Here is a 24,232-nt window from a genome sequence, read left to right as displayed (position 1 = left end):
TCTGGTTTGTTATTACGATGAATCTTTCACGTCTCGGAGTGGAACTGTTACGTTTCCCACCGTTGCTATGGCGGTTGCTATGGACGCTTCCACGGGCTAAAGAAAGAGAGGGGGATCTTGTTGTGGGCAGGAATAAAGTTTTTAGATCGCTGTGCGCTGACTGGTGTATGGATGAGCTCAACAAATGAACAAAAGCACGTTCATGGAAATAAATACGGTTGTTTGCATTGACAACGAGCGACTTGTGGATCATTGAAATGCAACTTGTTAACAAGGGAGCGAAGCGCGTCAACTAATGAACGGCCGGGGAAGACATCTCAGTAACTAGCAGTAATCACCAAGCGTTACATAAATGATTTAACAACTCAAAAAATTACACAATGCAACAATACAAAAATAAACACACCGCTTGTTTTCGTTTTTGGCAGCGTCCTAATCAACCAACATAACGCACAAAATGTGACACTGTCACAATTTAATGCCGTGAAGTGAAATTCAGCGTAAAAACAAACCAAACCAAAGATCATTTCCAATAACTGAATGGATAATGTGAAAGTGTTATATATATTTCTCGCTAAAAATGTAATCAAAAATTTTTTTTCTGTCCAAACTATCTTAAAATAATGCATTTTCCACGGAAAATAAAAGGAATAGCCGCCATGTTTTCATTTTGAGAAGCCTGCAGCAAGCAGTCACATGACCCTTCGTCAGACCCATAGAAAAGAATTGCGGGAAAAAACGTGAGCATCTCACAATTTTCAGGCCAAAATTGTGAGATTGTAACGTTTTGCATTGTGGACAAACGTGACTATGTCACAATTTGATGTGAGACTGGGTTGCTCATAACCGAGTAATGTTCATAATTGGTTTTACATTTTTTTCTCCATTGGTTTGGCTCATTTCTTGAAACTGAAATTACATTCTCAAAAGAACATGGACAAATCTCCAAACCACTTTGCAATTGTTCATAACAGAATTATATTTCTCATTCATTTTGTCAAATTGCAAATGTCTTAGTACTTGTATCAATGTCTCAGGACATCTTTGCAAATGATTAAGTACAACTATCCCACTGTTAGCACAGTTAGCCTACATTTAGCACAATTTCCAAGTGAATAGATCTTTTTAATCAAAACAGATTGTTGATTCTCAGTCTAATGCAGGGGTGTCAAACTCAGTTCCTGGAGGTCCACTATCCTGCATGTTTTAGATGTTTCCCTCTTCCAACACACCTGATTCAAATGATCAGCTTATCATCAAGCTCAGCAGAAGCCTGATAACGAGCCTGATCATTTGAATCAGCTGTGTTGGAAGAGGGAAACATCTAAAACATGCAGGATAGTCGCCCTCCAGGAACGGATCTTGACACCCCTGGTCTAATGGTTGCTCTCTCCAAAACATATCAGCATCATTTCATTGTATTCATCTTCACATGCAGAACAGTCTGTTCAACTTTCAAAATTTATCATGAGCATAGTACTTCTTATGTTAGTTGTAATTGTGGGGAATATTCATTTTTGCATGTGTATTAAACTATCATGTTTTTATTGCTTTTGCATATTACTTATAATCATTTTAATTACTCATTGCTTATCAATTATAATCATCATTTTAATTACTTTTTACTTATTACTTATGATCATCATTTTATTACTTTTACTTATAATCATCATTTTAATTACTTTTGCTTAGTAATCATGTTATTACTTTTATTCGTTACTTGTAATCATCATTTAATTACTCTGTTACTATTACTGATAATCATTATTAACCTTCGTTTGATCATATTATGTGTTAATCATATATTAATGTGCTTGCAACTTGTATTAACTCTATACTCAAATGTATTAAAGTGCTTATGGGTGCATGTTTGAATTCTAGTTCTGGATGTGCAGGTTGTCACATACGCACAGAAAGGCAGAGAAAGGGTGAAAAGTTCAAACAGCAGCTAGATGCTGATGTGGAAAAATTAATCCACTGCTGTAATGAATCTGTGTCTGTGTGTGTATCTGACAGCAGGCCTTTTTTGCCCTCGGACTGAAATGGTTTACAGATAGCCTGTGGTTTGTTTCCTCTGGAATAACTGCCAATATCAACAAAAGTATTGTTTGGAGATAAGGGTGCAGGTGTTCGCGTGAGAAAGCTTGGGGGAGGATGTCTCCCACAGGGGAGGTGCCGGCAAGCCACGAGTTTCCAATTAAAATTATTAGGGAGTAAAGATTCGCTCTTTCCTTAATTGTGCAATACTGGCAGCTGGCAGTGGCAAAAAGAGAGATGGGTTAAGGGCATGAACTGACCTCTGCTCGGAGGGTTTAAGGGGTTCAGTTGTCAGACAGTGGGTTCAGAGGGCTCCCGGGACCTTTCTCAAGTGTTTGTTTGTGTCTGTGCTGTATCGAAAAAACACTTTACATCTTGGCATCTGCAGATTTGGCTCCTGGATTCTCTGATGTTTCAATGGTGAGACTTAGATATTTTGAGACCTAGAACTTAGGATCAAAGTGTTAATGCATAGAGTGATCAGGTTACACAGAGATCTTACGTAATGGGGCAACTGGCCCCCACTACAAAGCTTAAACAAGAATAAAAGTTAAAGTATTGAACCATAAACAATGTTGAGAATTAGGATTAATATATTTAGCTTAGTGAGGAAATACTATAGAAGAATCTAAATTAGCAATGTATTAAATTAACAATAAAATGGGAAAGAACATAGGAATCTGGTATTAATTAAATAAGATTAAAGTAAATCAATAAAGGGAATGGGATCTTTCAAATCTGCCATAAAGGTGTGATTAAATTATCAAATTGTTGTTTAAAGTTAAGTTGAATAAAACTGAATCAGTAAATTGTTTAATTCAACACCAAATGGAACAGAAATCTGCAGATCTCAGCAGAACTGAGCTCTTAAAAATCTGTGTAAAGGTCACAGGGAGCGGCCACATACACACACATTCAGAGACACCTCTTGCAGGAGGAAGACGGAGGTGATTGGACAAGACCCAAGACATCCGGAGAGGCTGTCTCAGCGTGGGGCCAATCAGAAGACTGCAATTTCTTAGTTTAAAAACTCATGTATTAGCTTAGAGATTCATTCTTTCTTGTGATCACAGCTGCATGCAGAGAACCATTGTCTAGCTTTAGCAGTTTTCTGCTGTCAGCATCTGAACAAGATAGAATCTGCGTGCACGCATATCTGTCCATCCTTTGCATTTTTTACTAAATATTCTTAACTGAATATTTTGAGTCTGAGTCTTCCTTGCGTCGTGTTTTTCCTCAATAGCAGTAACAAAAAAATCCGTTTTTCCGACATAATTCACCAGCTTTATTTGCAGTGCTGCAGGCTACATATAATTTTCCTTTGTTTTGTGTATGTGTTTATATTACAGTTTTATATTACAGTAAGGTGTACACATTTTCTTTTTACTCTGATGTATGGTAGTAACTTTATGTATGTGAATATATATTTTTTCAGTTGCTAAAACAATAAAATGACATGCATTGCACACACTTAAACTGAAATAGAGAGAGCAAAACCTTTTCTCAAGCCTCCAAAACTCTAAACACCTTTTCTGCTTCACACATTTTGCTGCTTTTAGCACTAATTACCTCCGCCAGGAGGTTATGTAATCACCGGAGTTTGTTTGTCTGTCCGTCTGTGTGTGTGTCTGTGTGTCTGTGTGTGTGTGTGTCTCTTTGTCTGTTAACAGCATAACTCAAAAAGTCATGGACGGATTTTCACCAAATTTTTACAGGATGTCCGGAAGAGCAAGAGTAAGAATCGATTAGATTTTGGAGGTGATCCGAATCACCGTCTGGATCCAGGAATTTTTTGAAGGTCGAAGGACAATTGAGAGATGGCCTGACGGCCATCTCTCCATTGGACAGACAGAGGTCGCTGCAACGATCCCGGGCGACGGCCGAATCCCCCGCGATAGGTTCGGGCTTCCCGGGCGAGTCGGGACCGACGAAATGAAGCGGCAGCGACGCGTGCGGTACCGTCACACGCGCGCGCAACGGTACTGTCACGTGCGTGCGGCGGAGACGCCTGCGGTACAGTCACACGCGCGCGCAACGGTGCCGTCACGTGCGTGCGGCGGTGCCGCGTGCGGCGCTGCAACGATCCCGGGCGACGGCTGAATCCCCCGCGGCCGCTTCAGGCTGCCCGGGCGAGTCGGGACCGACGAAACGAAGCGGCGGCGACGCGTACGGTACCGTAACGCGTGCGCAACTGTACGTGCGTGCGGCAGCGCCGCGTGCAAAACACTGTGCTGTTACACTGTACATGCATGTTATGCTTTCTGCACAAACTGCTGAAACTCAATACAATCCGTCCATGACTTTTTGAGTTATGCTGTAAACAGACAGACAGACAGACGGACAGACAGACAGATGGCCTGGCGGAGGTCTGCGCTCTCCGAGTGCTTTTCTAGTTTAATGTACGTTAGCGCCTCCATAAAAACACAGTTAGCTGCTGGTCCCCCGTAAAAAAATACCCGTGTGTGTGCCCTCACCAAATTCTTTGCTTGCCACCTGGCTTAAAAACTTTTTTGGGGGAAACCCTGTGCTAACTCACCTCTTTTTAGACTTCGAAGCCCATCCTCCAAAATACTGCTGGGTCTGATATCGAGGTCGCATGACTTGATTCACGCTGACACTAGCATTAGCTCCAACCGAAGTAGAGGCGCCTCGTTGGCTCCCGGTTCTGAAAAGCCGCCGCATTTCTTCCTCAACGGCCGCATTGGATGCGACTGTGGATGGCTGTTGCCGTTGTTGTATTACGTTAGACACTGCTGTGACGGTTGAAGAATTTAAAATGTTATTGAGAAGGCCGATGGCTTCATTGAGCTGCTCTCTGTCCATCATACTGTCATTTCTATCATTTTCGTGTACGTAAACTTGCGCCTCTGCTAGGTATCAAAGATGATAACTAATCAGAAACACAGAATTTAGCGGTACTTCCGTTTCAAGCAAACTCACTTCCTTTTCAAGTAAACTCTCTCACACATACTACTATTCTCATTCATTCACATACTACTATTCTCATTCATTCACATACTACTACTCTCATTCATTCACACACTATTATTCTCATTCGCATACTATTATTCTGTCTGATTTGATAGTAAATATAGAAGAGTATACTGGTGTATGTGAGAGAGTTTGATAGTAAATGTGAGAGAGTTTGATCGTAAATGTGAGAGTTTGATCGTAAATGTGAGAGAGTTTGATAGCAAATGTGACAGAGTTTGACAGTAAATGTGAGAGAGTTTGATAGTAAATGTCAGAGCGTATACTAATGTATGTGTGAGAGTACGAGAGTACGATAGTAAGTACAAGAGTTTGATAATAAATGTAAGAGGGTTAGATAGTGAATGTAAGAGACTATACAAAGGTATGTGTGAGAGTTTGATAGTGAATGTAAAAGCAAGTATGATTTATTTCTCAAGGGGCCTCCCATAGGATCCATCTTGGCTCCAGATTACTGGTATTGGTAAGATTAGGTGCAAAAGTAAATTAAAATGCACATTAACTCAACGTCATATTCTTGTTGCACATCAGCTCTAGATATAACTGATCCAATGTAATAAAAACAGTGCATGTTAACTTAAAATCTTTATTACCACCTGACCATATTCTGTAATGTGAAAATTAACAAAAGCTTTACTTATAGTAATAGGAGATGAGTATCAGCACATGAGCTCCTTTACAAGCGGCACCCCATACTTTGCAGCCCATCAGGTCATACATGAACAAATGGAGACAGATCTTACATTATATGAGATGGAAAATTTGAAATTTTACTGGCACCATTTACCCCCAACATGTTTTCTGCAAAGGCTCAACTAACTCCAAGTTTGTTCCCTTTGGAAAGCCATATTCCTCATATACAATGACTACACCAGTGTTTCAGCATTTTACATGAACCCAAACCCATCCACTGTGTGCTTTCTTTACAGTAAATATGACAGTTAAAAGTTTAAAAAATATCTGCTGCTTTGTTTACATTTAAACCAAGTAGTGCTGAGACTGCTGTCAGAATGTGAGTACCTTGATTTCATTGCATTGAAAAAGCACTACCATTCATCCAAACTGATTCAAACTCCCCACTGCACTTCCCCAGGACCCCTGCAATACCCCTACCAAGTTTGAGCATGATCTGATGTACCGTTGTCAAGATATGCAATGGTTTCGATGCAGAATGAACACCTCTAAAAAATAGTTCCCAATTAGACTTTGTTTACATTTAAACGAAGTATACAAGTGTCAGTGTGCAGACAGTTCTGGTCAGTGTCTTACGGATTTCAGCAGGACAACAGGACTACACTGAAACTCGAAGGACATCGAGATTAAACTCGACATCAAACTTTTAACAAAGTCCAAAGAAGCCAACATTTTTGAGGTAAGTGACTTCACTGTTCTGTTTGATGAAGCAAACACCAGAGGAAACATTCAGAAGGCAGTTTTAAAATCTATTTTTCTACAACTCTGTCCAATTTGTAATGAAATCCGTGAGTCAGAACAGGATGTAACACTCAGTTTTGTACTTGTCTTGTCATTTTGAACATCTTATTATTAAAAAGTAAGATCTTAGCAGTGTGGAAGGGAAGTGATGTGTTCAGGTTTGGTCATAACTGGATAACTAAAAACAACCAGTACTCCTGCATTTTTGTGACCAAGCATTTAATGTTAAAAAATATATTCTGTATGCTTTGTTTTGTATTATCCTGGCATGCAAGTACAAAAGTGTCAGAAAATATCATTGGTTGATATCTGCATTATTGTTTTTTTGGGGTAATGTGTGCTCAAAGATGAGACTTTCAGTGACAGTTACAATTAGTTTTTAAATTTCAATTCACCTGTTATCAGAGATTATTTCATCGACTCGTCCTGTAGTTGAAACTAGAACTAACCATAAAAAAAAATCATGCTTTGTCTGTATTAGTTCTTGAGATACTGTCATTTAAACATTACCTCAAATGCCTGTAATATGTTAAAAATGTGCTGGACGTGGATAAACAGGCTTTTAAAAAAATGATCTCAAACATCTTGATTTGTGAATAAAAATACTGAACACATTTCTAAAAGTTAGCATTTTTAATATATTTGAAATATATTTTATGTGAGAAAAAATCTGTCAAATGAGACATGGTTGAGCAGAAAATGTTCTGACAAATGAGAGATTTCAACAATTTCTAACAACATTACTCAGAATATGTCGCTATAAGTTATTAAGTGCAGATAGATGAGAAAAACAGTGCCAGTTTTAGTCATTTAACATGCCATTTTCAAAATGAAACAATGCTGAGAATTTTGAAATTGTTTTTAAAGGCATTCTAGAATTCATGCCAAACACAAAAACTCTGAGTGGAGACAGCATTTCAATTTATTTTATTGAGTTATTTATTCGTTTATTGAATAATTTAGTGAAACCAGCTTAACACCAAACTCAGAGACATCCACATTTAAGCAAAATCGAGATAACCAAACTTTTGTGAAGTAACTCCACTCTTCTGTTTAATGAAGTAAACACTTTGGAGTTTCTGAGGAAACATCCATGTAATTTTGCTGCAGTACTGTCCAATATGCCTTATAACACAATTCAGAGCAGGGTGTAACACTCAGTGCTGTTGTTTTATGATAACTGGTTCAATATTTAGCAAATATGATTGAAAACTGAGATCACAACAGTGTGGTAGATTACCAATGGTTTAACAAGACATCCATAATATATGGTTCTCTTTTGTGTCTGTTTCACTTTCAGTCTTCTGGGACAAGATAAAGATGTACTTTCAAAGTTCATCCTCATCTTCATCCTCATCCTCATCCTCATCCTCGCCCTGCGAAAGACTGGCGACCTGTCCAAGGTGTCCCCCGCCTTCGCCCGAGTCAGCTGGGATAGGCTCCAGCACCCACCGCGACCCTAGTGAGAATGAAGCGGTGTATAGAGGATGCATGGATGGATCCTCATCCTCATCCTCATCCTCATCTTCCTCCGAGGGGAGTACCACATGGCAGCGTTTGGAATTCACAACAGGCTACACGGTGGTGAAAGAACTGAGAGCTGGAGGCTTTGGAAGAGTGTTGGAATGCGTGAAAAACAACACTGAAGAGCACGTGGCTATAAAGGTGCCCATACGGCACAATCTAGACCATGAGGTAGGAGACTGATTTCAGCTGAACAGTGACATAAAAAAGACATTGTTTTAAAAAGAGGTAGTACCACTACAAGATTCTGAGTAGTGGTACTGGTCATGTTATGTACTTTTTAGTTGTTGAGAAGAACTGATTGGATGATGTGACTCAGCAAACATATTGTGTCTCCACAGGCGGAAATCCTGAAAAAGCTCATGAGCCACAACTCGAAGGAGTCCAACATCATTGAGTACAAAGGAGACTTCTTCATAGACAATAAGCGGCTCCTGGTGCTTGAAAAGTTGGACATCGACCTGTGGGACTATGTGGAGAGTTTACCACAGCCAATGCGACTGGAAGACGTCCGCACAGTTATTCAGCAGGTGTGACCTTCTATTGTCTCCTTATATTTCTCTCCTTCAGTGGTGCTAAAATGAACATCGGTGGTTCAGGAACCTTTACAACTTCTACTTTTATTGTCATGTGACAGATTTCTTGAACAAACTCCTGATAAATGTTGTTACTTGCAGGTGGCTGTAGCTTTGAATGCAGCAAAGAGTGCTGGCATAATCCACGGTGATGTGAAGGAGGATAACATCATGATGGTGGATCACGTGAAGCAGCCCTTCAGAGTCAAGCTCATTGACTTTGGTATGGCCAAGTACAGGTCGGAAGCCAAAGCAGGAGAGCTATTCCAAGTACTTGAATATAGGTATGAAATACTGATACTTTTTAAACATTGAGAAATCTTTCATTCAGCGCTGTCTCCTTACTGTCTACTGTGTCACATCTTCATCTGATGTTTTTTCCACATTCAGAGCTCCAGAAATCACCCTGGGCCTGCCGTATTCAGAGGCCATCGACGTTTGGTCCTTAGGCTGCGTGATGGCCGGGATGATGACTGAAGATAGTCTCTTCGGATCAGAATCGGACTCAGACTCGGAATACTGGAAAGTGAGTAAATTACTGCAGCTGAAACACATTAGAAGCCGTCACAGGATTAGCTTCAGGTCTAACATGGTGTTACGTTTTGTCTGCAGCTCCGACGCATGATCCGTCTGCTGGGTCCGCCACCGCAACATCTCATCGATGCTGGCCGGAGATCACGATTTTTTTTTCAGAAAACGTCTAATGGTTTGTGGCGGCTGAAGGTACAATGCTCCTACTGTGATTTTACCTCTGACCTTTACTCACTCAATAAGATAAAGACTTTAGTAAGCATCATTGTTTTCTTCTTTCAGACACCTGTTGAGTATTTTGTGGCCCATGTCATCTACTCCGACCCCACAGTTTACGAGTTCGGCTCTCTGGATGAAATGAAAACGGTAGGTAGTTTAGGAAGCAGCGGCTAGTTGCTGAAAAGTCCCGTTCATTTATGGTATTCACATTTGACGGTGGAAGGTGATTTGACCACTGTTGGACTTTCAAAATGTTTGCTGCACCAGGTGTCCTCTGAGACGGACAACCCAGCAGAGGCCGATGAGAGGAGGGAGTGCATCGAGCTGTTGAAGGCGATGCTTCGGTGGGATGAGGACGACAGAATCACCCCCAGCGGTATCCTCAACCATCCCTTCATCACCAAAAGCTATCTCAACAGCAGCTCCCCCACCAGCAGTTGGTAAGTGTGTTTCTACTTACTTTGTACACAGGTTGTGAGACATTAGCAGCCCAGCAGGTGACAAAAGACTGATATGAACTTTTGCTGATTTCCATGTTTACATTCTCTGCTCGTCAGATGTAAACCCAACAGTGTATGTTTCCTTTTTTAGCGATGAACCGAGACCCTCCACCAGCAAGTTCATCATGGTTAAGCCTGCAGATCCTGAAAACAGAATTAACCTGACAGGCTTGCCTGATGAGGACAAAGACCTGAAGAGCAGTGAGCATGAAGACAGTGACAATGCTGACACTGCTGAAGACACTGACGACAGCGAGGATAGCAATGATGATGAAGACACCGAGGTCAGTGAGAAGGAACAGAGGAAGACGAAGAAGAAGAAGAACTGCTTCCAACGCGTCTTCTCTTGGATAAAGAAGACGTTCTGCTGCTGCTGTGCGTCCGATGTGATGAACTGAGCAGCACTGTCAAGTGTCTTTCACTGTCACCCTCACCCCAACCGGTCGAGGCAGATGGCCGCCCTGTCTGAGCCTGGTTCTGCTGGAGGGTTCTTCCTGAAAAAGGGAGTTTTACCTCCCCACTGTCGCCAAGTGCTTGCTCAGACAGGGAATCCAAAGGAAACTTTGGATTTGTTGGATTTCTTTCTATAGTTTTGTCTTTACTTTCCTCACTGAAGTGTCTTGAGATGACACATTTGAACTGGAAAATAAAATGTATTGAAAATGAATTGAAAGGTTTACCCAAAAAGTGTCTGGATTTTGGTCACATGGTTGTTGCTCACAACTGCCCTGAGTCAGTCATGGCTTCTCAGTTGCCGTGCAGAGCAGAGAATCTTTGGCTTTCTTTTTTTTACAATTTCCATCGTTATTTTTGGTGAATTTTTAAATTTGACATTTTAAATAAAGTGACTACAATGAAATCTGACAATTTTAAGCTTATTTTCAAGATGTTTTCTCTATGTAACCACACAAAACTGATGGTATTTATTACAAACAGTCGGAAGGTTGAACCACCAGAAACTGCATTTTTACACTTTCTGGCTCTAAAAAGAGTGTGCATTTTGAAGACTTTTTAAAAACAAAACATGCCTTGTAAACAAAGTGGTGTTACAAGGGTTTAAAGTGACAAGCACATCTCATTGCAATGAGTGATGAAGTTATTTTTCCTGCACTCCGCAACTTACAAGTCTGCCATAACTATCGATCTTAATCATTTGTAATCCTTTACATTTTCATTGTGTAGTTAATTTTGCAGAGCTCGTTGTTTGCTCAGATGGTCAGGCATTTCCTCATGGAGCTAAAATAGAGACAGTATTGGTTGTCATTGAAAAAAAAATTACCATTGAAAAAAATTGTCATTGAAAACACCATTTCCTCCACTATAGTCTTGAAGGTCAGACTTCCCAAAACCAAAGAAAAATAAATTACCAATCTAAAACAACCACATTTTCAAAGCAAAAAACATTACTATTATTGATTTTTTTTGTTATCCACTCATTCATTTTGCTGTCAAACTACAGTTCCAGTAGTTTCTCCTCTGTTTTCTTTTTTTCCACCATGTTTGTTTGTTTGCCTGTGTCACTAGAAAGCAGGTGAGGTGAAGATAACCGTGTTAAGAGCTTCACAACAATCTTAATCCTTCTAAATCCAAACATGGACAGATGTTGACCTCAAACCTCTGAAAGTCAGGCCAAAATATCTGTCGTACTTATTCAGCCAACCCAACCTGAATCTGGCCGAGACGGCAGTGAAGTTAGTTTTAGCCAGAACACCAGCAGCTGTAATGCTGCTGACATTACAGCTGCATCCACCAACAAGCTCAGCAGGACAGAATAGGATCCTATGGGAGGCCCCTTGAGAAATAAATCATACTTGCTTTTACATTCACCATCAAACTCTCACACATACCCTTGTATATTCTATTACATTTACTATCTAACCCTCTTACATTTACTATCAAACTCTCTCACATTTACCATCAAACTCTCTTACATTCACTATCAAACTCTCTTACAATTACTATCATACTGTTACACATACACTAGTATACTCTCTTATATTTACTATCAAGCTCGCTTTAATATAATTGAAAAGGAAGTTAGTTTGATCAAACAGGAAGTCTGAATTCGCCTTCTCACATGGGTTTGCAACCCTCAAAACAAAGCCTGCATCCACTCAAAGCACTGCTAGCTGGCTAAATTGGAGTTACAAGGAGCACTTTCTTTGTTAGAACATTAGAAAGATGAACATGATATTTGTACTTATTTACCTTCTTTTTCAAGGTCAGTTACTGTTTGTGGAAATAAATGGCAATGAGGAGGACATTGCTGTTTTTATCACGGATACACTGAGGTGCGTTCAGAGGATTGTGCAGGAAATTGACAGTGATGGACATGACGGCATGATTTTGGAAAGGCTATTTGGCGAGCTTCATGGTTATGCACGGACAATTTCTTTCTTTCTCTCAATTAGCCAGCAGTTAGGAGGTGACAGTCAAAGACATTTACGTGTTCTGGAGACACTGTATACATGTTTTTGTTCCATTTTAAATTCATATGAAAACTCAAGACCAGCTGAAATGAGACAAAGGGATATTTTTACTTCAAGAGTCCCACCAACAATCAGAACTGGCCATCCTGGTCGACCTCAATACAATATATTGCATGGACAGATTACCCACTGTTTGTCTCTTGGAATGAGTTGGCAAAGAATAGCTGTATGCTTTGGAATCAGTAGGAGGACACTGTACAGCCATAGACAGCAGCTTCAAATTGGACCACTGGCCTACACAGAAATGTCTGAGGAGGCCTCGACCGACATTGTTAACAGGATCCTTCAAACCACACCAAATGCAGGAGAAAGGTATGTGCTGGGAAGCCTTCGGTCACGCAACATCAGAATACAGCGCAGGCGTGTGAGACATTGCTTGCAACACCTTGACCCCATTGGACGGGCCTTCCGTCGTCGTCATGCAATCCGCCGAAGAATTTACAATGTTCTCACTCCCAATCAATTATGGTGAGTAAGCCTATCTTGTAATATTGTATTAGACGTGGTTCTTTTGTCAGTAGCCATTTTATATTTAGTATTTTAAATGTCCTATATAATTATCATTTCATAATTATGTAGATTTATTAATGCACATATATACATAAAGTATATTTAAATTGCTAATTGATTTTTACTTTGATTACAGATGTAAAGGAACACAGTATTACTGTAAAATGCAGCTAGAATATTAATTTACCTGAAGTAGTCTTCCTAAAGAATCAATAAAATCAATTTAATCTAATCTAATCCAATCTTTACAGTAATGTTTAAGGTAAAGCTTTAAAGAAGCCATGGAAGAAACACTCAAATGGTTTACTTAAGTACAAGTATTTACTGTGTACCAGAGGGTAAAAATACTTAATAAATGGTTTAAGTCGAACTTTCATTTTTTAAGTGCATATGTATTATCAAATTATACCAAAATTGCCGAAAGTAAAAATACACATAATGCAGAGGATAATATACGATTCTAATCTTAAGTGGACATCTACACATCTTTTAATTCTTAAGGTTACAAACTTCTGCACAGTGAAGCAGACCAATATGAAAACAATACATAGGTGTACAAAATCATTTAGTGACAGGTGCCCATTATTCTTGAACTGTGATTTCTAGGCTAAAGACCTATACTGAAGTTCACATTTTTTTCCCTGTACTGCATAATATTGATGTAAAACAACTAAAATCAAACCTAAAACCTTTGACATTGACTCAGCTGTAAGTATGCACAGTTGCCCTTTTGTTCCTGAGGCCACAAAATTAAAGAACTAAGCTCATCATAACTTCATAATACTGAAGATGCCTACAGGACATTAAGCAGTGTTCCATGAATTTCAATTGTATCAATTTGAATCTGAAAAGTTAAAACTGTCAGCATACTAAATGAGGAAACAAGTACATAACCTGTCTCCAAAACGTAATGGGTACAAGAAAAATAGCACAAAATGTAATAAATGCATAAAGCAAAAGTACCTCACAATTGTTAACAGAGTACTTGAGTTTGTATGGACAGGTCAGGAAATCACTAAATGCAATGGTATTCATTCTATGGAGGTCCAAACTTAAGGGTTATGAAGGCAGGTTGCAGGGCATCATTTGGCTAAATATAGTAGTAATTGTCTTTTATTCTCCCCACAGGCATATAGATGGAAACCATAAACTGGTGAGGTGGCGAATGGTTTTTCATGGAAGCGTTGATGGCTTTAGTCGAACCATCATATATTTGCAGTGCCTCAACAACAACAGGGCATCAAGTGTACTGCAACTGTTCCGCACTGGTGTACAGAGCTTTGGCCTTCCCTTGAGAGTACGCTGTGACCACGGCATGGGGAACACAGGAGTTGCCCGATACATGCTGGAGAGAAGGGGGGTAAATAGAGGCAGTGTCATAACTGGACGCAGTGTCCACAATCAGAGGATAGAACGACTGTGGGCAGAGCTAAACCGAGTTGTCTCCTTCCACTTCAGTAATCTCTTCACCTTCATGGAAAATGAGGGCATACTGGATTCTACAGATGAACTCCATATGTTTTGTCTACACTATATCTACTTGCCAAGAGTTCAGAGGGCAGCTGCAGAATTCAGAAGTCAGTGGAACAATCATGGATTATCCACACAGGGAGGACCAACACCTCTTCAGCTGTGGCAGAGAGGGGTTCTTAACAGTGCCGGTGCTAGTGCAATGCAGGACAGTTTTGCTGGAAATGATACCTTGGAAATCAGTGAAGACACCCTTCTACAGTTAGACACTGAAAACAATGTAGTTGTTCCTGTTAATGACTTTATTGTAAATGAAACTGTCATGAACAGAGTTAACGAAGCCATAGACCCACTGAATGGTGATGGAAACCATGGCATACAATTATTTTTAGGCCTGGTGAATTTTCTTAGTGAACAGTAGAAAAGCTGCCTAACAGCTTAAACTCCATGGCTTGTTTTGTAACAAATAGTTAATGGCTGCATTTATACAGTGCTTTAATGTGAAATGCCAGAACAAAACAGTTTGCCTCACAACCACAAATCTGATATATAATCAACACTGTTGATCAAAAATGAGTGACAGAAAAAAGGTACAAAAATTTAAAAACAAATTTCAGCTAATCCCTGTAAAAGATCACATCCTTAACAATATTTTTCCCCCAAAACTGTTTTTCCTCTGCAAACACCTAATCAAAGAGGGGAAAGAAAACCAAAACAGCAGTTCATATGTTCATACATTCTAACTGAAACATCCTGAGCACTGCATTGTGGTAGGAACACACAATCTTCAAAAGTTATTCTCTACCAAAACCCTGTGTGTTACTCAATGCAAAGTCCATACTCTCCCTGAAATCCTCGGGGTGCTCGCGTCGCTCCCCGACCACGGCCTCCATAGCCCGCCTGACGGCTTCGTTTAGATGCCCGACCTCTGGAGGAAGATGTTGGGGCGTCTGGGACATACTCTTCGTCAGAGGAGTCATGCAATTCTGAACTCTAGATAGAAATAAATAAACAATGTAACACATATACACGCGTAAATGCACTAAGTTTGATAAACAACGTCATCGAGAGGGATACACGAGTGTAATCACATATTGAAACTTTACTCGTTCGTCCTAGCAGATTCATGTTATTTTGGTATTAGGACAAGTTAGACTCAATACAGCATTCTAACGTAATTCCTTTATTATTTACTAAATGTACTAAATGTAGAAGAGGGGAAAACAGCAAAACAGGCAAAATGCTGCTGCACTCCGGGCACTTCTCTCATGTACTGCGCGCGTGCACAAATAAAGGGGCGAAATCAGAGGGTGGGACCACCAGTGTTTTGGGAGACGCTGCGATTCAAACTCCGGACAGCAGCTTTAAGGCAGTTAATGCAGGTGTGTGCCATAGGCAAATAGCGTCCAGGGCTGATGGACTGATCATGCAGGAAATCAACTGATGGCAGTGGGGAGAATCCAACTGGAGGGATGACACTTGCACCCGTCGCAAAAGCTAGGATTTTACCTAGTGCTGAGGGACCCACTTGCTCTAACACAAAAAAAGCAAGCAAACATCAAAAAGAAGAATAAGAATGTTCCACATTATACCATTAAGTTTAAAGTGCAATGCAAAAAGCAGAAGAAATAGATCATACAAAGAGAGAAAGGAAAATTATAGATGGAAGGAAGTAAATGGAGGAGTGAGAAAAGAAACATTAACAGAACTACAAGATATCTAAAAATTCAAAAAGGTATATCATGTAAGGACAGTCAATTCCACAGAGACAGGCTGTAAAAGAAAAAAAAAGTAAAATACAAAACAAAAAAACAAAACAAGAATACAGAGGAGTAAAGAACATCTAGCAGGAGTATTTACCTTCTACATCCTGCAGGTAATCCCTCCAAAATGCCACAATACGTTCCTCTGCCATTCTCTTGTTGCTTCCCACAGCAGACAGGCGGATGTGGAAAAGCTGATCCATTGCGTCAGCAGTGAGTGGAGATGGTTCATGACACATTAAAGGTCTGAAACTGTCTGGCTGAATCCTCATTGCATCTAGAACACCAAGGGTCTTCAGGCCCTCCCTAAATCTATAAAAATGACAGACAAAGGCAGTTTCAAATTTAATTAATATTTGTTATTACACTAGCAAGATTCAATTCAATTCAATTCAATTTTATTTATATAGCGTCAATTACAGTCAAATCGTCTCAAGACGCTTTACAGAACCCATATGCCTGACCCCCAGAGCAAGCCCAAAGGCGACAGTGGCAAGGAAAAACACCCTTTTAACAGGGAAGAAACCTCGAGCAGAACCCGGCTCTATATAGGGGGGACCCATCTGCCTGCTGGCCGGGCGGGTTGAGAAGGACAGAGGAGGGCAAGGGGGAGAGATGGGAGAAGAGGGAGGGGTGGGAAAGCAAGGAAAACACAACACACATTTCGATACATGCATGACAGGATATGTGACACAGACAAAGTATAAGCTAACATTGCAAACTGACTCATAATTTACTCTTATGATGTACGGCTTTGACATTAAACACACTCCATATATAGCTAGCAGTAAAATTCAAACTATGTAAGTTAGCATAACAAGTATAGTGAAGAAGAAATTCTCGGAACAACAAGTAAGCCTGCAGCTTGAGAGCGAAGAGTTCTACTAGGATAATAAGGTACTATCAGATCTTTAAGATATGATGGAGATTGGTTATTAAGAGCTTTATATGTCAGAAGAAGGATTTTAAATTCTATTCTGGATTTAACAGGAAGCCAGTGAAGAGAAGCAAGTATAGGGGAAGTATGATCTCTTTTGCTAACTCCTGTCAGTACTCTCGCAGCAGCGTTTTGGATCAACTGTAGATGTTTGAGAGAGCTATTTGAACAACCCGATAATAAGGAATTGCAATAGTCAAGCCTGGAAGTAACAAAAGCATGAACTAATTTTTCTGCATCACTCTGAGACAGGATGTTCCTGATTTTTACAATATTACGCAGGTGAAAAAAGGAAGTCCTACAGACTTGCTTTATGTGCGAGTTAAAGGACAAGATGAAAGAGATGACTTGCTTTAATAATGCAGAATAAAAGCCACACAATCCATGATGCCATCAGAATAATATGGCAAACAGTGAAATACACCTCTGGAAAAAATTAAGAGATCACTGCAATTTTTTCAGAAATAACCATTTTTCATTTTCTGCAAATAAAATCTCTAAATGACAATATTTCTATGTGGACTTTTGGAGTTATGTTGTCAGCAGTTTGTAGAATTAAACAAAAATGTTCATGTTACTTAAACATATACCTATAAATACCAAAATCAGAAGAACTGATAATTTTGCAGTGGTCTCCTAATTTTTTCCAGAGCTGTATGTTTAATGTCTGTAAACTCAAAATAAGTCTGTTCAGATTTTGCCAACACAATTTCAAATCCAGTTCAGTCCGAAATGCACAAGTTAGCAATCATTTCACAGAATTCGAGAAAAAAATACATTAAATGTGTTGTGTTTAAATATGTGTAATTTGAAAAAATTGTGAAAATATAGTTGAAATGTGTGCAAATCTATTTTATCACACAGTATTGAGTTGTTCACTATATATGCTGCTTGAAACCTGCTTTTTTGAGGCACTGTTACATGAATTTTGTTAGCCTAGTTTATTAGCCTATGCAGTGGCTTCATTAAAAATATATAGTACATTTTCAAATGTTTTGTTGTTCTTGTATTTGTGCATAGGAAAGTGGTAGCAAATATCACTCATCAACCAAAAACAATTTCACTGATTTGGATTCTGAACAAACCTTTCAAATGCCCCACAGACTCTGTGAACCACCTGAAACATGAGAATACACACGTGGACAAAATTGTTGGTACCCCTCAGTTAAAGAAGGAAAAACCCACAATTCTCACTGAAATCACTTGAAACTCACAAAAGTAACAATAAATAAAAAATTTATTGAAAATGAAATAATCAAAAACAGCCATTACTTTTGAATTGTTGATTAACATAATTATTTAAAAAAACAAACTAATGAAACAGGCCTGGACAAAAATGATGGTACCTCTATAAAAGATTGAAAACTATTTGACCAGAGTGACATGATTAACTCAGGTGTGTCATTTAATTGACATCACAGGTGTTTCCAAACTCATAATCAGTCAGTCTGCCTATTTAAAGGGAGACAAGTAGTCACCCTGCTGTTTGGTGAAAAGGTGTGTACCACACTGAACATGGACAACAGAAAGCGAAGGAGAGAATTGTCCCAGGACATCCGAAAAAAATTATAGACAAACATCTTAAAGGTAAAGGCTATAAGACCATCTCTAAACAGCTTGAAGTTCCTGTGACAACAGTGGCTCATATTATTCAGAAGTTCAAGACCCACGGGACAGTAGCCAACCTCCCTGGACGTGGCCGCAAGAGGAAAATTGATGACAAATTGAAGAGACGGATCGTTGGAATTGTATCCAAAGAGCCCAGAGCAACCTCCAAAGAAATTAAAGGTGAACTCCAAGGCCAAGGTACATCAGTGTCAGATCGCACCATTCGTCGTTGTTTGAACCAAAGTGGACTTCATGGGAGACGACCAAGGAGGACACCACTGCTGAAAAAAACTCATAAAAAAGCCAGACTGGAATTTGCAAAAATGCATGTTGACAAGCCACAAAGCTTCTGGGAGAATGTCCTTTGGACAGATGAGACCAAACTGGAGCTTTTTGGTAAGGCACATCAACTCTATGTTCATAGACTCAAAAACCAAGCATACGAAGAAAAGAACACTGTCCCTACGGTGAAACATGGAGGAGGCTCAGTAATGTTTTGGGGCTGCTTTGCTGCATCTGGCACAGGGTGTCTTGAAAGTGTGCAAGGTACGATGTAATCTGAAGACTATCAAGGCATTCTGGAGAGAAATGTGCTGCCTAGTGTCAGAAAGCTTGGTCTCAGTCGCAGGTCATGGGTCTTCCAACAGGACAACGATCCAAAACACACAGCCAAAAACACCCAAGAATGGCTGAGAGAAAAGCGTTGGACTATTCTAAAGTGGCCTTCTATGAGCCCAGATCTGAATCCCATTGAACATATGTGGAAGGAGCTGAAACATGCCATTTGGAGAAGACACCCATCAAACCTGAGACAACTGGAGCTGTTTGCTCATGAGGAGTGGGCCAAAATACCTGTTGACAGCTGCAGAACGCTCATTGACAAATACAGAAATTGTTTAATTGCAGTGATTGCCTCAAAAGGTTAAGTTATGGGTACCATCATTTTTGTCCAGCCCTATTTCATTAGTTTGTTTTTTTAAATAATTATGTTAATCAACAATTCAAAAGTGATGGCTGATTTTGATTATTTAATTTTCAATAAATTTTTATTTATTGTTACTTTTGTGAGTTTCGAGTGATTTCAGTGAGAATTGTGGGTTTTTCCTTCTTTAACTGAGGGGTACCAACAATTTTGTCCACGTGTGTATCTTCAGTTGATCTTTGTCTTTAATGCATTTCAATGGCCTAAGACACCCAGCGTTTGCCAAGTAATCTTGCAGCGGTTCAGTGGCATGTATCAGGTCATCTAAAGATGTACATTCGGACACCTAAAAACACCACACAATAGAAAGAGAGAAACAAATTAAAGCATAGTTTTGCAACTGAGAACAGCAACAATATGATAAATTTGCAGGTTCCTTTTGACCAGTGTTTTACTGTTAGAAAACAACAACAAAGTTCTGACAATTTAGGCAGTTCTTGATTCTATCTCGGTAATCAATTTCGGAGTCTGCACATTTTAGCACAGTTAAACTGGATTACATTGTGCTATTGTACTTTGGTTAGTTAGCCTTCTATCATTGAAATAAATGATGTAGAAAAAGTAACCAGAAACAATCTGAAAAACATAGTACAGTTCACAGCAAAAACTACATTCTTCAAAGTTATTATACAGTGAATAAACATCTTCCTAGAAAACAAAAACCTGGACATTAAAGCCTAGGATTTATTGCAAGTAGTGGGATTAGACTACAGTTGTTTTACCAAAGTAGACCTGCAACTGGCAACTAAAATTGTATTTACAGAGTATTTACCTTTTTAACCTTCTCATAGAGGTCAGGATCAGCAATGTCTTCCAAAACTGGCATTGCTGATGAAGTGCCACCAACAAGACAACGATATAGTGTTGGTGCAATGAATCCTGGTGGAGGACCACCATGGACAAGACTTACAGCAATGGCCTGGCCAGCAACAAAATACCTGTCTTCTCTTAGAGCTACAGCAAACATGACATGGAAGACAAAACACAGGGAAAAAATATACGTCATAAAACCTAAGACAAAGCTAGCACTGAGGGAATAAATATAAATCAGTACACTCAAACGTAAAACAAAGTACATACCGGAACTGTCCAAAGCCAAGTTCAACTTTCCATCTCTTCCTTCAAACATTGGTGACAATGCCAGAGCCTCCATAAGCAACCGCAAAAATTCTCTCCTTGGGCCACCAAGATCCACAGCCTCTTCATCCTTTCCCAAGTCATCTGAGAATTTGATGCACATCTGGTACACTGGATTATAGGACGGCCGTCTGAAGCCCCGCAGAGCACCATCCAGTACTGAAGTTCGATTAATGTTGAACCCGCATCTTCGACTACCGTCAATTTTGGATGCAAGATTGAGGAGCACCTCCTGTGCTGATTCAGTGTTTGGGTTTTCAGATGCTCTGTTTGTAAAAGAAAAAAGAAAAAACAGTATTAAGAGAGGGAAAATGATCACATTTTCAGGACAGTGTTATCACAGAGCTACGTATGTCAAATAAACATCGGTCGTAATTCCCACTTTTTGCACAATCAATGATAACTACAATTTAGTTCATAAAATATATTTTTTTATATAAATGTAATGGCTATGTTTAAAAAAGAAACACAGTAAATGTAAGAGTTTGCTTCTTGTTAGCTTGAAGACATTGTGTTTTTCTATACTTGTGACTTAGATGAAGGTCAGATCACATTTATTATCAATTCATCCGGAAAACAGATAATTCCAGAGTTCACTGACATTTTCTTGCCACTCTATATCGAAAATAATTGCAATCATTTTCATATGAACCACTAACTTACGCATGAGATTCAAGGCTTGCCATTATGGCCTGGTTTAGCTCCTCCTCCTCATCATCAGAGAGGTCTGATGTCATCCCCATGATGGAAAGGTAGACAGCATAGTCATCACTGCTATTTGACGGGGTCTGGGTGACTGTGTCACCACTATCCAAGTCAATGACAACAGCTGCTTCTTGTGATGCAGAGGGCTGGGTAGCTGTGGTCACAAGAGCATCAGTTACTTGTAGTGTTGCTGAGGGCTGTTCGGCTCTTGCTCTTGTAAAAGGACGAATAGAAATATTCGGCGCTTTTGCAGTATCGTTTCCCCTGGCCCTTGTAGTCATATGGTAACTGGTAGATGTTTGTGCAGTGTCCACCTCTACACAGTTGTCTTCTGGGTCTGAGTTGTCAACCTAAAAAACATTAAAAACTTGTATTTAGAAAACATTGGGGATAGGCTTATTGCCAAACCATGAAAATGTAGGGGCCAAATGAGACATATACATTAGTTCAAAATATCTTACCGAAAATGGAAGACTGCTCGATGGCCTCAGATAAATCGCCTTTGACTTGAAGATCTTGTGAACAATCAAGCCGCTAAGTTCCTGTCCCTGGTGCAACTTTGGTGATATCAGTGTGTTTCCACATGACATTAAAAGTTCAATACTGAAAAAATAAAGAAAGAATAGAACTCAATTTTCAGCCATTAACATATGAACTACAATGTGCAGCATCTTAATACTCCTACAATACCTGACATCCTCAGGAATTCGGTCTCTGAATGCCTCTCTTAACTCTGCAATGACCGTCCCACTGTCCCATGCTTTCCTCATTTCAAAAGCGCTTAAAATATACCCACTTTCATGCAGCTTCCTTTTTGTTTTATGTTTGCATACTCTGTCCCACGTGGGATCAGGCAATAGGATCACATCCTTGGTGAAGGTAGGATGATTTGGCACAGTAGGCCTAAAAAAAGAGGCATCATCATTACAGTTTCGTCATTTAGCAAACTTATAATTAGACTTAAAATCAGGGCAGGACAATTAAACATTTAAAGAAAGATACTGGAAAGAGCCTGTTCTACATATAATGTGATAGCTACATATATTTTTCATCTGTAAATCAAAGGCCTGCTCAGCTTCACTGAGAGGAACATAAACTTGACTGGAAAAAGCGACAAGTCTGAATGATCACAGAAACAAATTAGACTGACCTGTTGGACAGTATCAGTTTGAAATAAAAATATTCAGCTGTTAATATGATAATTCATCATTAATAAAATGTACAAAAAGCAGCAAACTATCCCTTGGAAATGTAACATCTGGAAAGTATGAACTTAAGGCATAGCTACTACCATAGATAAAGTATGCGAAAAAGATTAGTTAAGGTCTCTCATAACCGAGTAATGTTCATAATTGGTTTTACATTTTTTTTCTCCATTGGTTTGGCTCATTTCTTGAAACTGAAATTACATTCTCAAAAGAACATGGACAAATCTCCAAACCACTTTGCAATTGTTCATAACAGAATTATATTTCTCATTCATTTTGTCAAATTGCAAATGTCTTAGTACTTGTATCAATGTCTCAGGACATCTTTGCAAATGATTAAGTACAACTATCCCACTGTTAGCACAGTTAGCCTACATTTAGCACAATTTCCAAGTGAATAGATCTTTTTAATCAAAACAGATTGTTGATTCTCAGTCTAATGCAGGGGTGTCAAACTCAGTTCCTGGAGGTCCACTATCCTGCATGTTTTAGATGTTTCCCTCTTCCAACACACCTGATTCAAATGATCAGCTTATCATCAAGCTCAGCAGAAGCCTGATAACGAGCCTGATCATTTGAATCAGCTGTGTTGGAAGAGGGAAACATCTAAAACATGCAGGATAGTCGCCCTCCAGGAACGGATCTTGACACCCCTGGTCTAATGGTTGCTCTCTCCAAAACATATCAGCATCATTTCATTGTATTCATCTTCACATGCAGAACAGTCTGTTCAACTTTCAAAATTTATCATGAGCATAGTACTTCTTATGTTAGTTGTAATTGTGGGGAATATTCATTTTTGCATGTGTATTAAACTATCATGTTTTTATTGCTTTTGCATATTACTTATAATCATTTTAATTACTCATTGCTTATCAATTATAATCATCATTTTAATTACTTTTTACTTATTACTTATGATCATCATTTTATTACTTTTACTTATAATCATCATTTTAATTACTTTTGCTTAGTAATCATGTTATTACTTTTATTCGTTACTTGTAATCATCATTTAATTACTCTGTTACTATTACTGATAATCATTATTAACCTTCGTTTGATCATATTATGTGTTAATCATATATTAATGTGCTTGCAACTTGTATTAACTCTATACTCAAATGTATTAAAGTGCTTATGGGTGCATGTTTGAATTCTAGTTCTGGATGTGCAGGTTGTCACATACGCACAGAAAGGCAGAGAAAGGGTGAAAAGTTCAAACAGCAGCTAGATGCTGATGTGGAAAAATTAATCCACTGCTGTAATGAATCTGTGTCTGTGTGTGTATCTGACAGCAGGCCTTTTTTGCCCTCGGACTGAAATGGTTTACAGATAGCCTGTGGTTTGTTTCCTCTGGAATAACTGCCAATATCAACAAAAGTATTGTTTGGAGATAAGGGTGCAGGTGTTCGCGTGAGAAAGCTTGGGGGAGGATGTCTCCCACAGGGGAGGTGCCGGCAAGCCACGAGTTTCCAATTAAAATTATTAGGGAGTAAAGATTCGCTCTTTCCTTAATTGTGCAATACTGGCAGCTGGCAGTGGCAAAAAGAGAGATGGGTTAAGGGCATGAACTGACCTCTGCTCGGAGGGTTTAAGGGGTTCAGTTGTC

General features: G+C 39.3%; 2 protein-coding genes and 1 long non-coding RNA gene across 3 annotated transcripts; 1 reads left to right on the top strand and 2 right to left on the bottom strand.

Annotated features, from left to right (window-relative positions):
* The first annotated feature begins 7,483 nt into the window (after positions 1-7,483).
* Positions 7,484-10,886, top strand: LOC127532275 (uncharacterized). Its single transcript, XM_051943599.1, has 5 exons — positions 7,484-8,516; positions 8,664-8,845; positions 8,952-9,458; positions 9,579-9,751; positions 9,903-10,886. Exons 3-5 carry the CDS (start codon positions 9,183-9,185, stop codon positions 10,207-10,209), a joined length of 756 nt encoding a protein of 251 aa, XP_051799559.1. The 5' UTR covers positions 7,484-8,516; positions 8,664-8,845; positions 8,952-9,182; the 3' UTR covers positions 10,210-10,886.
* Positions 10,887-14,049: 3,163 nt separating this feature from the next.
* LOC127532982 (uncharacterized) lies at positions 14,050-18,165 on the bottom strand. The gene is made up of 3 exons (XR_007940592.1): positions 18,066-18,165; positions 16,141-16,355; positions 14,050-15,813 (listed from the first exon to the last, which is right to left on the bottom strand). It is a non-coding gene; the product is annotated as an uncharacterized LOC127532982 (long non-coding RNA).
* A 1,184-nt stretch (positions 18,166-19,349) lies between these two features.
* Positions 19,350-23,029, bottom strand: LOC127532981 (uncharacterized). The gene is made up of 6 exons (XM_051944929.1): positions 22,103-23,029; positions 21,874-22,015; positions 21,371-21,762; positions 20,651-20,973; positions 20,343-20,524; positions 19,350-19,856 (listed from the first exon to the last, which is right to left on the bottom strand). The coding sequence occupies exons 1-6, from the start codon at positions 22,180-22,182 to the stop codon at positions 19,698-19,700; spliced, it is 1,278 nt and encodes a 425-aa protein (XP_051800889.1). The 5' UTR covers positions 22,183-23,029; the 3' UTR covers positions 19,350-19,697.
* Positions 23,030-24,232: the final 1,203 nt, after the last annotated feature.

The sequence above is a fragment of the Acanthochromis polyacanthus genome, chromosome 2 (genome assembly GCF_021347895.1).
Source record: "Acanthochromis polyacanthus isolate Apoly-LR-REF ecotype Palm Island chromosome 2, KAUST_Apoly_ChrSc, whole genome shotgun sequence".
NCBI classification, from domain to species: Eukaryota; Metazoa; Chordata; class Actinopteri; family Pomacentridae; genus Acanthochromis; species Acanthochromis polyacanthus.
Note: the sequence above shows the minus strand (reverse complement) of the source record. Positions and strands in the feature narration are given on the sequence as shown.

Bases quoted from the DNA above. Each gene is read 5' to 3' on its own strand.
- LOC127532275 (XM_051943599.1), top strand. From the start codon at position 9,183: ATGATCCGTCTGCTGGGTCCGCCACCGCAACATCTCATCGATGCTGGC. The intron at 9,459-9,578 runs GTAGGTAGTTTA...TTGCTGCACCAG, and splicing joins CTCTGGATGAAATGAAAACG to GTGTCCTCTGAGACGGACAA. The intron at 9,752-9,902 runs GTAAGTGTGTTT...TTCCTTTTTTAG, and splicing joins AGCTCCCCCACCAGCAGTTG to CGATGAACCGAGACCCTCCA.
- LOC127532981 (XM_051944929.1), bottom strand. From the start codon at position 22,182: ATGAGGAAAGCATGGGACAGTGGGACGGTCATTGCAGAGTTAAGAGAG. The intron at 20,525-20,650 runs GTATGTACTTTG...TGTTTGCTGTAG, and splicing joins CTTGGCTTTGGACAGTTCCG to CTCTAAGAGAAGACAGGTAT. The intron at 19,857-20,342 runs GTAAATACTCTG...TGGTGTTTTTAG, and splicing joins TCTATGAGAAGGTTAAAAAG to GTGTCCGAATGTACATCTTT.